This window comes from Fundulus heteroclitus, chromosome 13 (genome assembly GCF_011125445.2).
Source record: "Fundulus heteroclitus isolate FHET01 chromosome 13, MU-UCD_Fhet_4.1, whole genome shotgun sequence".
NCBI lineage: Eukaryota > Metazoa > Chordata > Actinopteri > Cyprinodontiformes > Fundulidae > Fundulus > Fundulus heteroclitus.
Window position 1 is genome coordinate 3530272 of NC_046373.1, and position 16469 is coordinate 3546740.

The 16469-nt window shown below is 41.3% G+C and overlaps 1 protein-coding gene across 1 annotated transcript in view; it reads right to left on the minus strand.

Annotated features, from left to right (window-relative positions):
- Window positions 1-7274: 7274 nt before the first annotated feature.
- helz (helicase with zinc finger) overlaps window positions 7275-16469 on the minus strand; it is a 72669-nt gene continuing 63474 nt past the window's right edge. The window contains exons 26-33 of the mRNA XM_012874169.3: window positions 15460-15647; window positions 15175-15379; window positions 14975-15057; window positions 14359-14863; window positions 12199-12463; window positions 11378-12029; window positions 8993-9272; window positions 7275-8888 (exon numbers count right to left, since the gene is read on the minus strand). Of these exons, the coding sequence (XP_012729623.2) occupies window positions 8527-8888; window positions 8993-9272; window positions 11378-12029; window positions 12199-12463; window positions 14359-14863; window positions 14975-15057; window positions 15175-15379; window positions 15460-15647 (2540 nt within the window). The 3' untranslated portion in view covers window positions 7275-8526. The remainder of the gene's footprint in view (window positions 8889-8992; window positions 9273-11377; window positions 12030-12198; window positions 12464-14358; window positions 14864-14974; window positions 15058-15174; window positions 15380-15459; window positions 15648-16469) is intronic.

Genomic DNA, 16469 nt, shown 5'->3' on the forward strand with positions numbered 1-16469 from the left:
TCTTCTATTTTCTAATAATTGCTCCAACAGTTGATCTTTTTTCACCAAGCTGCTTGGTAATTACTCCGTAGCCCTTTCCAGCCTTATGGAGGTCTACAATTTGGTCTCTGGTGTCTTTGGACAGCTTTTTGGTCTTAGCCATATTAGCAGTTAGAGTCTTACTGGTTGTGTGGGGTGGACAGGTGTCTTTATGCAAATAACAACCTCGAACAGGTCCTTCTAATTTAGAATAATAAGTGGAGTGGAGATGGACTTTTTAGAGGCGGACTAACAGGTCTTTGAGAGCCAGAATTTCTGCTGATTTGCAGGTGTTCAAATACTTTTTTTTTGCAGCAATAACAAATAAATAAATGATTAAAAAAAAAAATCATACATTGTGATTTCCGGATTTGCTTTTTAGATTCTGTTTCTCACAGTGGACATGCACCTAAGATGAAAATTTCAGACCCCTCCTTGATGTCTAAGTGGGAGAACTTGCAAAGTCGCAGGGTGTTCAAACACTTATTTTCCTCTCTGTAAAGGGGAATATTTCAAGCCCTTATTTCTTGTCATTTTGATGATTGTGACTTACAGATGCTAAAAATTCTGAACATTTTAATAAGACATGAGAGCAATAGAAAAAGGATATTTCAAAGAGAGATGACAAAGGCTTCTGAAAAGTATGTTCATTTCTATGCACCCAGTACTTGGTTGGGCCTCCTTCCGTTCCCTAATGCCTTCATTTCAAAGTTTTACTCGTTACCCACAAAGCTCTCCATAACTAGGCCCACTGCTCTGTTGCCCTCCTCTTTCCTCCCCCACTCCGGACCAAGCACCAGATCTGGGGTGACAGAGCCTTCTCCGGAGCTTTGAAAATCTCTCCCCAAACATATCTGTGTCTGTGCAGACGTATCCACGTTCAAATCAGCAGCTCTAGAAACTCGCCTTTTCAGAAAGGCTTTAAATGTGTGATTTTGTGTCCCGTCTTATTCTTATCCTGTTTTATGTCCATGGTTATGTATTCAAGTGTCTTGCTTTAAGATTTTGATTTGTTCGTTTTTTTTGTACTTAAGTGTTTTGATTTTTATAAATTTGCCTGATTTTCTGTAAATTGTCTGAATCTTAAACTGCATTTTGCATGAATTAGTGCATCAGTACGGTGTGGCATAGAGGCATTCAGCCTGTGGTTCTGCTGAGGTGAAACCGAAGCCCAGATTGCTTTGATAGGGGCCTTCAGGACATCTGCATTGTTGGGTCTGCTGTCTCTCGTCTTCCTCCTGACAAGAATCCGTAGAGTTTCTTTTGGGGTTCAGGTCAGGCGTGTTGTCAGGCCAGTCAAGCACAGTAACACCAGCGTTTGGTACCTTTGGAAGTGTGGGCAGGTACCAGGTCCTGCTGGAAAATAAAATCAGCGTCTCCATAAAACTGGCCAGCAGAAGGAAGCACGAAGTGCTCTAAAATGTGCCTGTAGATTGGCTGCATTGACTGTGGACTTTAGAAAAACACAGCGGACCAACACCAGCAGATGACATGGCAGCCCAAACCATTACGGCACTTCTGTGACTCTTTGATTTGGTTTTCAAATGCAAACTTTCCTTTCATCTGTCTTGAACGGAGAACTTTGGACCAACCATTCCATATCTGACCAGGTAAGCTGCCCCCTACATTGTCTGCAGTTCAGGAGAGGCTTGACACGAGGAATACAACATTTTGTAGCCCACGTGTAGGATTCATCTGTGTAGTAGCTCTTGATTTACTGATTCCAGCTCGAGTCCACTCCTTATAAAGCTCCCCCCAAATTATTAAATTAATTTTGCTGGACAGTCCTCAAAGCTGTGGCTATCCTGGGGCACCATTTGCTACCACGCATTTTCCTTCCACTCAGGTTTCTATGAATCTACTTGGATACAACCAGCTTCCGTGAATCTACAACCAGCTTCCAATGAGCTTTTTTTGTTCATAATCAACATTACAAGAAACAAATGTGTGAAATATTTCATTATGTATAATAAAGCTATATGGGTTTCACCTTCAATAATGAGTTGCAAAAAGAATGTTTTCCGTAAAAACAACTCAAAAAAACGGCCAATTGTTTTTCATCGTTTTGGCCAAGAACTTTTTTTTAGCTTATTTTCACCAACAAAGGACATGGGTTACTCTTGTAAAACATTTGCTGTTTGGCTTAACTTTATGAATGGGGGCACCCAGTGTCTACTTTCAAGTAAAACCTGCTGATTGATTGCTGTCCTAGTTACAATGACATTAAAATAAAATAGGAATATATAGCCCCAACTCAAATCTCATAGAATCTGTAAAGGGAGCACAAGATGAGGGTGATGGCAAGGAGGCCTTCCAACCTCTAAGACTTGGAGCTCGTTAGCAGATAAATCATCCAAATACAGACGGAAATGCTGGCCAGGGGTTTTAAGAAGGCTATGATTGCTACATCAATTAAAAATAATATTCATTACCAAGGTTATGAATAGTTTTTGACATATTATAGCAAAAACAGTTACCTTTTATCATTTTCTGAGATATGCCCGTTTCATTTCAGAATCAGAAACAAACTTCCTGGTTGCATTAAATTATTTTAAACCTAAATTGGGGGTATGAATAATTTTAGGCATAACTGTATTCACTGTTGTGCTATTTTGTATCATATAGTACACATTTTCATTTTAATTTGTATTTTCTTTCGATTTTTAACAGCTCCATCCTGGGGAAAATCTTACCCAAAACAGATTTTTTTAAGTGTATATCTGCATCAGCTGCTGTGGCACTCAATACTGTTGCTAGGGGGCTAAATTTGAATTATTCTTGATTTGGAGATGCAGAGCACACAAAATACCTATTGGCAAAAAAGAAAAAAAAAAAAAAAAAGAAAAAAAAAGGCCCACAGGCCAGGACATCCCTCACACTTAATAGGCTGAACTTTACTCTGTTACAACAAATATTAGTGACCTTGGGGAAGAAAAAGGATCTTTAAATGAATGTTTTTAAACAGCATTCAGGTCTAACGCAGGTCAGCGGCTGCATTTTAACAGGACACCACTGGCAACCAAGTTTTAAAAACGTGTATTTTTTCCCCCAAACAGAAAATTGAGAGAAAGCCACACGGCGTCAGGTCTAGGAAACGCCCCGTCGAGCAATTCAAGCACAGAGGTCCCTTTTATGCGCCCCAGCGCTGCTCAGAATGAAAAGCGAGAAAACTCCAGCAGTTTCAATAAAAACACTTTAATAGAGAAACAATTAAAAAAAAAAAAAAAAGGAAAATAAAACCTTTTAAAACACAGCCTAAATCAGTTCTTATAACAACCACCAGTTGAAATGAATATTCATTACTTTTGAAGTCACGAGGGAGAAACCGGTGGGAAGTGGGAAGCAGGGAGAACAGGTGTGCCATTGATTCACTGCAGCGGGGGTAGAACAGAGGAGTGCCAACAGATAACAGGAGAGGATGGTGCTTAAAGAAGGCTGAACACAGCGCTCTCTGCTGGCCGGGCAAAAGGTTGCTCCCTTACCTTTCTATGCTATGCTATGCTGTGCCACACCCTTGAGCTGCTTTCACTTCGTCCAGGCAACTTAACGAAATATTGAGCAACGTCGGGAGCTTTCAAATCCAACTTGGATCAACTCATTATTACTTGTTTTGATGAGGTATACGCAGGGCCAAGAAATGAAATATTAGAAATAAACCAAGGGGGGAGAAGAAAAAAAAAAAAATGCAACACTGCTAACGAAATCCCTTTAAAATGTCTTTGGCTCAATCTCTTCTGCCTAAATAAATAAAACTGCAGGTAAAGAAGCGGTGAAATATTAGTATTGCACAACTTTAGAGATTAGCCAATGACTGCTGTGCGCGGAGGGGAAGGAAAACGGACCCCCCCCCCCTCCCTCACACACACACAATCCCCAGGGAGCAACCTCAGCTTTAGCCCTTCTAACTGCAGGAAGAGAAAAGAATGGGAAACCTATACAACCATTACGTTTTTTTTTTTGATCGACACATTAGTAAAAGTAACAGTTTTTTTTTTTATGTAGAATGTCACAAGTTATTATTGTACACATCAAATAAAATACCAAAATTTAACTCTTCAGGTTTGAACAAAAGTTGTTTTTTTTTTTTCCTTTACTGTTTTTCATCCATAAATCATTACAAACCGATAAAAACGGGGATCAAAACCCAACAAGGTCATCTCAACATGCAAGAAAAAGAAAAGAAGAACAGACTAACCATTGAAAAAAATAAAAATAAAAAAAATGAATGCGTGTGTTGATTGTTGTACAGCTGTGGTGAGAAAACAGAACGGGACAAATCCAGCAACGTGTACTTGAAAATACAGATATAGTACAGTAAATTAGGTTGTCTTAAAACAGCGCAACAGAAGTTCTCCTCTACTGAACAAGACAGACGCCTTTTTTAAAAAAAAAAAAAAACACAAACAAAAAAAAACAAAAAAAAACCTACAAAGTTACAAGATGATGCAACTACCAGTCAGGTTGTTGTCCATTTCTTTATTTTCTCTTTTTATTTTTTGTGAATTTGCATAATTAAAAAGGGCATACCTCTTCATTGATCGGCTTCTACAAAATCGAGGCGCTCCCAAAGTTTTTCATTTGTAAATACATAGAAAATGTATATTTACAAGTACGTGTTTATCTGCTAAAATCAGAAAAAAAAAGAAAAAAAAAAAAAAATCAGGACCTTGTCTTTTAAAAACGTCAAAACCTGAAAAATAAAACCATGCTTTTAATGGAGCTTTGCCATTTAAAACGTCTTCGATTTTAGCTGCAAGGCTTTTAAAAGAATGAGACTAACAATAAAACCATGACACCAGCGAACACGTTTCTTAAATTCGTCAGTCTGCGGGTTTATTTCAAATTTGAAATAAACTCGCCACGATTTCTCCACAAGTGTGGTTTTCATGAGCCTTAGCAAGCATGAAGCAGGAGCTAAGCGATTCTCAGGGGAGCTGCTATAACGGGAATTCACGAGAATCCGATTAAACCAAATAAGTGGACCATCTTTTTTTTTCTTTTTTTTAATAAATCATAATTTCCATTCCAGCTCAAGTATGCAGAGGTTCAACACAAACATACCTGCAGTCAAAGGTTTTTGAACAAACTTCGCTGATGGTAAAACATTTTTTCAAACAGGAATCAGTTCTTTTCAAGCTATCCACGTCTACAGCCGGTTGGTTCGCATTCGCTAAAAACTAATTTTTGGGGGTGAATTATTTTTTTTTTTTTGACCAAGTTAAAAACAATGCTCATCAATTGGAAATACACCATTACTGGTGTTAAACCAATTAACAGTTTAAATGGGACATATCATGCAAACTCCACTTTTTTTAGCTTTTAAATACATTTTGTTGTGCCCAGTTGAATGTAGTCCATCCAGCAGCTGTGTGGATATCTTTATATTCTGTTCGGGTCATATTTTTCAAGCCATTCAGTTTTTTTGTTTTTTTTTTTTTTAAACAGGGCTGTTAAGTCGTGACGCATCTACCACTGCTTCCATCCGAATCCATCGTTTATTCAATATGCCGCTGTGCTGTGTTCTGTGCTGTCTTAATAGATCGGAGACAAAAAAAATAAAATAAACTCCAGCTGTCATTTAACGTTTCCTGTGCGACGAGAAAGAAGTGGAGATGGCTGCAGTTGATTCTCCAGGAAATTACTAAAATGGTACGATTTTTGCTGACTCGTCGCGTTAGCATTGAAGCGTGAGAATTAACCATAAGCATAAACAACAGGCGTCATGAACAGCTGATGTGGACCCGTAAGTTCACCGTGACGTCAGACCTAACCGGATAGTGGCCAAAGGTTCCTCCAGCTGTAAAACGGCCACAGAGAACCGCAGCGCTCCTCTTGCTGTGCACTGCCTATCAGCTGCTCTACCGGGGCAGGCAGCCTAATTAACCAGGTATTATGCTAGTTAATTAGTTGGGTTGCTCTGTAAAGAGCAGAAAAGTTAAAAAAAAGCATAAAATTGTCTGCACCCTAGATGTTTTACTTGAAAACTATGAACAAATGTATTACTTTTTTTCCCCTCAAGTCTGTTTCACATTAACAATAAATGTGGAAATAAATCTTACCATGGTTTTAGGGCTGTTCTGTCTATAAAATATCTGACCCATTAAACTTCACCCAGCACTCTAAAAACAGCTTTGCTGTGAAATAAAATAGAATTATTGTACTGCTGAATTAGCTGTTTTAAAATTACATAAAGTTTTAACCATTACTGAATACAATTGCCAAGTCTAAAAAAATGTTGCTTGCAGAACAAAATGGTTTTATTCTTCATAAACCAAAATTCTGTTCTGAAATTAAGATGAAAATATACATCTTGAAATAAAAACTGGAGATAAGTTGATACACACTGCTCAAAAAAATTAAAGACTTTAAAAACCCGTCAGCACTCAATCGGAAATAAAATCCTGTTGGATATCCAGACTGATAAGGAAAGGCTGTGTTGGGTTTAAAAAAAAAAAAAAAAAAGGCGGCGCCATCATTTCATGACAATGATCAACCTGCAGAGGGCTTCATTCAAAGTCACAGAAAGCGAAACTGAAAAAGTGATGCGACAGGCCGGTCGCCTCCGGGTTTCTGCAGGCCGTACAAATTACAGACATGCCTGACAGCCGCGGCACGTGCTCCTTATGAGATGAAGGACGGTGCCTCCTCCTCGACCCTGACCAGCGCTTCAATGAGCTCCTGGACAGTGAGAGGTGCCACTCAGCTGCATCGGATAGACCTAAACACGATCTCCCAGAGAAGTTCTGCTGGCTTCAAGTTAAGGGAGCATGGAGGCCGGTCAGCGGTATCAATTCCTTCATCCTTGCCACACGAGGCCGGGCATTACCATGCACGACTGCAACCTAGGACATCTGCACCAGGAAAGGGTTAAATAACGTTCTGAGCAGTTCATTCTGAAAATCTTTTTTTTTTTTTTAAATCTATAAAATACTACTTTACTCAGTTTTAAGCGTATTTTTAAAATTTGATGACGTTTCCCTTCCAAAAATAAAAAAATAAACCCCACCTGGTAAAAGGGGTTCACCAGTCTGCGGCACTGTTATTTTGGGGGTCAGAGGCTAAAAGGTTTGGGAACCCCTGATCTAGAGGTTTGACTTAGAACTACACTCTGAAGAAAAGGTGACGCTTCAATTTTTCTGAGCAGTGTATTTCACCTCAACAGCTGACATGTGTTATGTCTCCATGATAATTTAAAATTTCCAACAACAAAAACAGCAGCTGAAAGAGTGGCCACTGGCTGCAGCACTTTTGCTCCGGCACTCGATCACTTTCCTCTTTTACTCCTCGGGTGTTTTCCTTTTTGTGTGTTCAAAAACCTGTTTACTGCATGTATTGAGCCCACAGTAGTTCTGACCTCGCTCAGACCTCAGCGCCTCTCTGTTCACATACACAAACCATCCGATTACTGCAAACGTCTTACCACACAATTCAAATTTAATGTTTGGAAAAATATGTCAGGGACAGATTTTACATTTAAATACAGCCAAGAGTTTAAAGTAATGTCAACGTTAAAACTGTTAAAAATTAAAAAAAAAAAAAAAAAAAAGTAAAAAGGAAGCAGAGCAGTTCATATCATCACTTAAAAATGGCGCGTGAAGCCGACAGAGGAGGAATGAAAGCTGTTCAACGGACGTCTACACCCTGTACTCCTCCCGATGGGATCCTGGTGAAAAGTTTGTATTTTTTATTTTTTTTTTCCTTTCTATAAATAATCACATTTAATCACTAAATCACCAAAGATTATTTATGGTCATGATGACTAAGAAATGAAAACAAAAAAAACAAACAAAAAAAAAAAAAACTTGTAATGCAAATACTAACAGGATTCTTGTGGAATACAGTTCAGTCTTTTAATTTCTTTGTCTGTACAGTTTAGAGGAAAATGCATCTACTTCTATACACTGATCCTTTCGGCTTCGCTCAGTCGACCACTTAGCTTTCATGCATTACGACGACTGCAGCGGTGGGAACTCCCAGTGTTCACTTACAGAAAAAAAAAAAAGAAAAAAAAAGAAAAGTTGTCGAAAAAGAACAGTAGTTAGGAGTTAGATTGGATTTAAAGAGACCAACTTAAGCAGGGAAACTAAGCAGATAGCTAAGTGGTCAACCAAGTCTTCTTTTTTTTTTGTTCTTTCATTTTTAAAATTTTTTTTGGTTGTTTTTTTTGGGGAGATTTTTGTGTTTTTAAGCATTACGTACATGTACAAGTGTAGTTAATATAAGTATATATTCATATATACATAATGAGTATGTATATATAAACCAGTAATTTGCTATATATATACTGACTTCTTCACAGATATGTCAGGAGAAGAAAAAAAAAAAAAAACAAGGAGTTAAAATAAAATGAAAAATAAAAATCTAAATCTATTAGAAACAATCCTTTAAATGCACTTTTCACTATTTTTTTTTATTTTAAGAAACTTTTTACCTTTTTTTTTTTTTTTTTTTTTTTTTTTTTTTAGTTTTTGTTTGTTTGTTTTACTTACTATGTGGGAGAGGTGACTCTCATTTAAAGTAAGAATAATAACCATTGCTACCGTTTGAGCTTCCGATACTCAGCTCCTGGAGAAGGGAGAGCGGGTCGCTGTTCTTCTTCGCCTGTTCGGGGCGAACGGCCCTCGGTTTGGGGGGAGCTCGGAGGGCACTGGCGTAGGACATGGTAGGTGGCTTTGTTAAATTCGGAGCCCCCGGGGTGGGCTCTGCTGGAGGCTGCGGCGGGGGCGGCGGCGGTGGGGGCGGCTGCTTTTTGTTGGGCATGAGTGGGGGGAACTGGTGCTGAAGGGAGTTGAGGTTGTGTGGGTGCGCCTGCTGCGCTGCTGCGGGCTCGGCCTTTACCTGCTCGTCTGTCTGCCGATGGACCTTGGAAGCTGCGGGTGAGAAGGTGAACACGATACATAAAAAGGTCCAAAGCTACGCTGCGAAAGAAACCAAGAGCTGCGGGAGAAACTGGAATCCCCCCCCCAATACCTACCAAGAAGGTCGCGATGCTGAACTAGTGTGCTGGCTCCGTTACATGGAATGTTCTGAAATGGACCTGGACCCCCGCCGTTACTGGGCCAGAGGTGGTCGTGGGAGGGGTAGCTGTAGGAGCCGTGCGGGGGGTGCTGCTGCTGATGCTGCATTTGCGGATGATCCTGGGGTTCTGGCTGACAGGGGTGGGCACTGAGGCTGTTGGCTGGAGATGATTCATCTGGGTAGCTGGAGGAGATGCGGCGCTGATAGAGGGGCCGGCCTGGACCTCTCGGTTCATACTGTGCAAACAGGAAGAAAGGGAGGATTTATCTGCCTATGCTTAGCTCTCTGCACAACACTGAGATGAGACTGAGTCAAGCAAACTAACATTTTAACTAGAAACCAGTCATGCAGTGTAGCTAAATATCACAGTGCTGCATAAAAAGAAAATGGATTTAATAACTCAAGTAAAAGACAGTGACAATCCACCAGACATCAATAAAAGCACAATTACAACTTCAAAGAAAAATACATCAAGAAAATGTTGTTACTGTGGACAGACTCAGCGACATAATTACAGAAATATGGACCTTTCACTTTTCCTTTTTATAAACCAAATTTCCCTCCTTTCCCAGTCAATCTATTCCAATTTCAAATTGTCAGTCTTTGATTGATTTTTTATTCTTCTTACAGCACAGCTTACCTGACTCCGCCAGATAGATTTGCTTCGCATATCCATCTGGAAACCTTCCGTTGAAGTAATTTTGGGAAGGGGCGAAAATACTGTTTAGCTGATTGGCCTATGTTGGTGATAGACGGGCCAAATAAACCAATCAGATTCTTCGTCGCTCGTAACAGAGCGACGACGAAAACACAACCACAAGCCAAGCTGCTCTTGCTGCTGCAGGTAAAGGCTCGTTAGCTCAGCAAAGAAATACTCTGTAATTCCGATAAAACTTGCTCGATAGCCACGCTAACGCTAGTTTCATCGGCTGAAGCCGCCATGTTGTTTAGACTGAACTGTCGCGCTTCCCGTTGCGTCACACCTCAACCCGCCTCAAAGCCAACGCTGATTGGACGTTCGTTTGGTGAACGGCTCCAAATTTTCTTCAACGGAGAGTAGCCAGACTGATCTGCGAGTGAAACCTTGAAAGCTCGCGAGATCAGGATGGTCTCACGAGGCTACAGCACAGCAACAAGTCCCTGCTTTCATTAATCACATCTATGACTTTTAGGGGACTAAGAAACACTAGATATCCACACTTGTTGGGGCATCTGATATTTCTAATAGATCCTTATGTTTGATGAAGACCAAACATTAGCAGCTGATGAAGAGCAAACAAACAACAGTAATTATGAAAAAAAAACAAAGACTGAATTGTAGGTATTAAAATATTGAAAAATATTGGTGTAACGAAACACGCAGCTTGCAAGATGAGCAGATATATAAATATTTAAGAAAAACTTTGTTGTTTTCACAAACTGAGTAAAAGTTTAACCAATCAAAACCTGTAAACGGTGTAGAATATTTCAGGTCTGCCACATATTTCCTGCTTGCCTCATTCCAAGAAAAAGGGCCTGGGATATGCTCGATTCGTTGGAACTGAAGTTGTGTTGTAATCTATCCAGCATCAAATTAACTACTTCATTAAGTAGTTCATATTTTGAGCTAGAGGTGATAAGTCAAAATAGGGAAATGGTCCCTTACAGCAGCCTCAGCAGGAACACAGATGCTAACTGCAGTCTCGTTAGCCAGTCACATAATACTTCCAGCACTTATAAACTGCAGCAAGGTTGCAGCTTTATGAGCGTGACGGTCAGTACGACACGGATGTTTGAGAGCAACAGAGTAAAGTCAGTAAAGCTCTTGAACGCGCATCAGCGCAGCTATAAACCTCCTAAACCACATTACCCAACGCTAGCTTTTAGCAGCTTAACGAACAGCCCCCTTCGAGCTGCACTACGCAACGCTGCGCTTTGGTAACACATCCAGGTCGCTGGTGTACGCCTCTCCACCGTTACTCTGGGAAACGATCTCAGGACCCTGGACAGGGCAACAATTTAAGAACTACTTTCTTTCTTACTTCAAAATGAGACTCGAGCAGAAACCCAAGTTCCTAGCGTTTGAGATTTTGTCATATCTGGGATTTAAAATGATATTTTTCACTATTATAGCAAGTAGAAAGGTAAGAAATATGTTTGCTACTGAAATCTAAGCAGGTCTAGAACCTGCTTTAAAGACGCAGGTTCTAGACTTTTAAATAGCGTAAGCTATTGTCGATACATTTAGCATACTTTTGTGATGTGATTGCTCTTTGAGACCCACCCTATGTGTGACTAAATACTTTAGTGTGCTTGTCACACTGCATCATATGTGTCATAAAGCCAAATAAAGAGACTCTACCTCATCTACACTGTGAAGGGCTGCAGCTGCTGATGTTCTAGGGGACAGTGGGTGGTAGGACTCCGTGTCTGGGCCTTGATTTTGTTGCTGTTGCTGCTGCTGTTGTTGTTGTTGTTGCTGTTGTTGTTGCTGCTGCTGCTGCTGCTGCTGGTGGTGATGAAGTTGCATCAGCACTTGCTCCTGCCTGCTGGGGTGAGCCATGATGGGCAGTCCATAAAGAAGGCTATGGCTCTGGTTCCCTAAAAGGTGGTTCTGCTGTGATGCAGACGCAGGCCCGCTGTGGGGCCACTGGGCTTCTTGCAGAAGATATTTGACTTGTGATGGGGGAGGGCTGCCGGACTGAGCCGGTGGCTGATTTGGGTAGCTACTGGTGTTGTACAGGGGGTTCCCTGGGTGTTGTTGCTGCAGGGCTTGATTGTTGAGAAGATTTTCGTTGAGAAGATTGCGACCGGTTTCATGAGAATAGAGTCCAGAAGGAAAGGGGCCAGCGTGATTGGACAGGGGAGCTAGAGAGGATGAGGGGTCTCCAGAGGCACGGGACTGAGACTGTCGATACTGGAGCAGGCGGGACTGAGGCGGGGGTTGCACTTCTGTTGCCTCCCTAGGTTCCGGATGCTCCTGGGGGGGCATCTCTCTCAAAAGGCCTGGGTACCTTTAAAATAAAAGATTAAAAAAAAAACATCTCTTTTTAAAGCAACATAACACAAATCATTTTTATTTGATATCCAACTTTAGTCTTGTGTAACAACCAATAGAATAATACAACTATAGTGCATCGCTGACATGTTTCTACCATACTGATATACAACATCTAATCTAACCTGGAGCACGTTGGCCCTGCAGTGGCCGAAGAAACCGCCTCCTCATCAATATTGGCACTGAGCCCCCAGGTGGCAGCCCGCAGCAGCTGAGGAGGAAAGCGAGCCATGCCAGACTGGGCGAGGTGGGCGAGCTGTTGGGGCAGAGGAAAGGCGACACTGCCCTGGAGGAAAGGGCCTGCAGCTTCCCCCCACTGGCCCAGCCGGGCTGCCTGCTGTTGCTGATGCTGCTGGCTCAGGGCCTCTAGAGCCAGGGGACTCTCCAGATCTGGAAGTAGACATGTATGATTAGTCAATCTTGTAATTTGAATGCACCAACTCACAATATTATTATTATTATTTAAATTTTTTTGCATTTCAAAACATAAAAAGAAGGGGACCCCATCAATTACAGCAAATTATCCGTTGATCATGAAAAATTATGAGGATTTTCTCCAGGGTACATTTTTAAATGCTTTTGACAACTTTTAAAGCAACATTCAGTACCACAATAAAAAAGCAATTTTGTTCAAGTTGATATCATTAACATTGGTATTCATAATACATACATTTCTTTATATAGCCCTTCGCAATAACCACTAGGTTGACCAGAGTGCTTAACCAAGAGTAAAATGCAATAGAAACACATAAAACACAAGGAATATAACAGCGTGAAGAATTAAAAGAGGAGAAAAATGGAAAATGAAAAATAGCTGTAAAAAAAAAAAGTGTCACAATACTAGGTATTGAAAGCCATCCTAAATAAATATGTCTTAAATGTTGACTTGAAGAGGGCCAGGTCAGAAATAAGTCTTAATTCAGCTGGGAGAGTTTATTTCAAAGTTAAGGCGCTGCCACAGAAAACGCTTGATCACTGCTGTGTTTATGTTTAGACCAGGGTTCTTCCAATAGGCGCTGAATTTTGGCCCTTCAGACTCAAAAAGTTAACAGATCACACAGATACGATGGAGCCAAATCGTTAAGAGCTTTGAAAACAAGCATTACCATTTTTAAATCAACCCTAAATTGAATGGGGAAATACAGGGTCTCATAAACAATAACCTGCAAAACTACGTTTACACATTACAGCCACAAATCTTAATGTATTTGACTGGGATTTTATGGATTTTAGAGACCAGCACAAAGCAGCATCGCGGAGTCAAAAGCTGAAGATCATGTTTCACTTTCTTTCCACTTTGTGTCGGTTAATAACATAAAAACTCCAAATAAGATACACAGAGACTGTAAAGTGACGAGAAGGTTCAAGGTAGGCGCCAGTTTTACAAGTAGTAAGTGCCTGGAGTTTCATTGAGTGCAGCTTTCATTTTCCTACCCCTAATGCTGAAGGTACTGATCATAACTTAATGAAGCGACCGCTTCTAACGCTGATTAGTTCAACAGTCCACCACAGCTGAAGCCGTGTACGGCCTGGGATGCAAGACAAATGTCCAAAACAAAACACAGCCGTTCATCATAGAGATCCTTCTTCGTTCCGCGATCCTCCATTCATCATCAAAGTCATGTTGCTACAAAGAGCACCATTCCTTATCTCAGATAATCAAAAACTCTAATTAGGGAGTGCTTCACCCTCATTATCAACTTCTGAGTTACTGTAATGGGATTTTTAATCAAACTTAAATCTAATCTGCGGTGCTGCTTATCAAGGCAAATTAATTATTGAAAAGAACAGAAAGCAGGGAAAGGAAATTATTGCAGCAACAGTTTAATCAAACGAGATTTGTTTTATTTCGGCACCTTAAATACACAATAACATAAGCAACCCTGAAAGCAAAGCACAGATTTAGGAATAAGGGAAGGATGCTTCCAGTATTCTCTTTGGATGAAATATGTCTTTTATTCATTAATGGAGATAAAAACCAAAATATTTAACTACATTTTACATAAGGCATTTGCTAAAACCTCAACAAAGCCAAAGATTTGCTGCAGCCAAGTTAACTCTCCTCATCTTTTAAGCTTTTAATGAAGTGACTCAAAATGATCAAATACTATTTTCTTTCTGCTGAGCTGCTCCATCTATTGTTTTTCCTGATTTATGTTTTCACCTGAGATCCAACCAAAGGACTTTTTTAGGATTTACCTTGAACATTAACATTCTAGCATTGTGAGAGCGTGTATGTGAATTTAAAGCTTTCTCAACAAGTTATAAAATGTTTTTTCACTCACCTAAACTGTCTACCAGACCTCCATCCTGTCCATCCTCCCCAAAGTTGCTGACCCTGTTGTGCTGCGGCAGGCCTGGGTGCTGCCCCACTGGGTGGCCCATATGAGTCCTAATGGTGCTGCTCATCTCCTCTGGCCCCGCAGACTCTGCCCCGTCCACAGTGGGCGACTGCATGGATCTGTGACTGGGTATGGAGCCGCTGAAGAAGGAAGCGTGGCTTCCACCGGTGAAGGCAGGACTGAGCTGTTGCTGATGATTCTGTTGGGGCATTCCTGGATGTGGAGGCTGGCTGACCCGATAGGGAAGTCTGGGAATGGGATACTGCTGGGGGAAGGTTCTTCCACTGGCATGATGCGGAGGAAACGCTGGGCTGGGGGGCGCCAGGTGGTAGTTGAGGGATCTTTGGGTAGCCGAGGGGTCTTTTCGGTGAAGCAGAGCATTAGGAAATCCAACTAGCCCCTCTGTTTGGGAATCTAAACTGCGGTTTTGACCTGTGTCTAAATCTCCCTGCACAAAAATACACAAACATTTTAATGTAATAGATGAATAATAAAGGCAATTTCAATGATTTCCACAAGAAAGCAAACATGTATTTGTGAACTAAGAGGAAAGGCTTGCCTGTTTTTCCCTCATGTCTGTGTTTTTCCTTTCTGGCGTCTGAAGACGGGTCTGCTCAGCCTTTGTGCAGCCATCTACTTTACCTAAAAGTCACAACATAAACACCCTCAAACGACTTGCTGTTGCTCACAGGTACTTCTAATTCACGGTTATTTGTAACTGCGGCTGATAGCCTGACGTTTTAATGAAAAAAAGCAGACCGTTCCTGGCGAGGTCAGCCTGCAGGTCCTTCTCAGGGCTGGGCTGGGCCATCCCTAAAGGAGAGGGGTGGGCGACGCCGCTGTAAGGGACGGGAGAGCCTCGGTTCTGTGGCTGCAGCAGATTTAGGTTGTAGGCCATGGCTGCCGGGTGACTCATGATGCGAGGATCCACGGCGAAGCGGTTCTGATAACCTGGCCAAGGCAACTTAGGACAACAAGACTGTTTTTCAGACACTGGCCTGATCTAATGTACAAGCTTGCGGTACATATATGGGGGAAACCTACCGGCAGAGGCATGGGCATGACCATGTTTCCTCCGTACACAGCTGGGACATAGAGGATGCTGGCTCCTGTGTGGGGATCGATCCGCTGCACAGGGCTGGGCGACTTCCCTATGCCAGCTGGTGCAGCACCCAAAGGCGGCGTGAAGGCCCGGATAGGATTTCCCATCAACACCGCAGGGCTGGATTGCACTAAAATTAGAAGGATTAAAAATGCAATTTAAAAAAAAAAAAAAAAAACTTGGCCGTCCTTAATTTAATGACAATGATGCAGCTTACACTGCTGACTGTCAAATACGTGATTCCTTTAAATCGCTCTGTTCCAAATTCAAAACTTTTCTAGATTGAGTTTTTTGTTCGATTTAGCCCTTCTGCCTTCTGTAAACCACGAATACAGAAATACCCCAAATGTATTTCTGTCAAGATCAAACACAAAAAGCAACAAAAAGACTGACTGGGTGATGAGAGAAACAAAGAGATGGCTGGATGGACGGACAGATAGATAGAGCGATGAATGCAGAGATGCAGAAAGAGAAGGATGGATGAATTAATGGATAAATTCGCCTGCAGGAAAGAATAGATGAACAAACAGATTCTTAACAGATGGATTGCTAGCAAACGGATTGACAGAGGAACAGATGCAACATTTCAGACTAGGGTACAAGAAATACTGTTAAAAATACGTTTTCATTTATGACAACAACTTTTTTCACTTATAAGCACCAATGCCTTGACCTGTCAAAAACCTTTCCGCTTCGCGTAGGAAAGTTGCAGCCCCTATGATTCCTTAGATGGAGTCAGATTTAAGATGCCCACAGCTAACTTTTTAAAAAGGACAGACTAATGTAGCTTGCTGACACCAACTTATGGCGTTTCCCTGGTAGAGATTACTCTGTTGTTGGCTGCTTCGCTCCGATGGTGTCAACAGCCTCAGGCCTCGGTGCATCCATCTGGGCTGCTGCATCACAGAGAGCTCATGTTGTGTTCATTTAGAGGCAGATCATCTAACTGCAT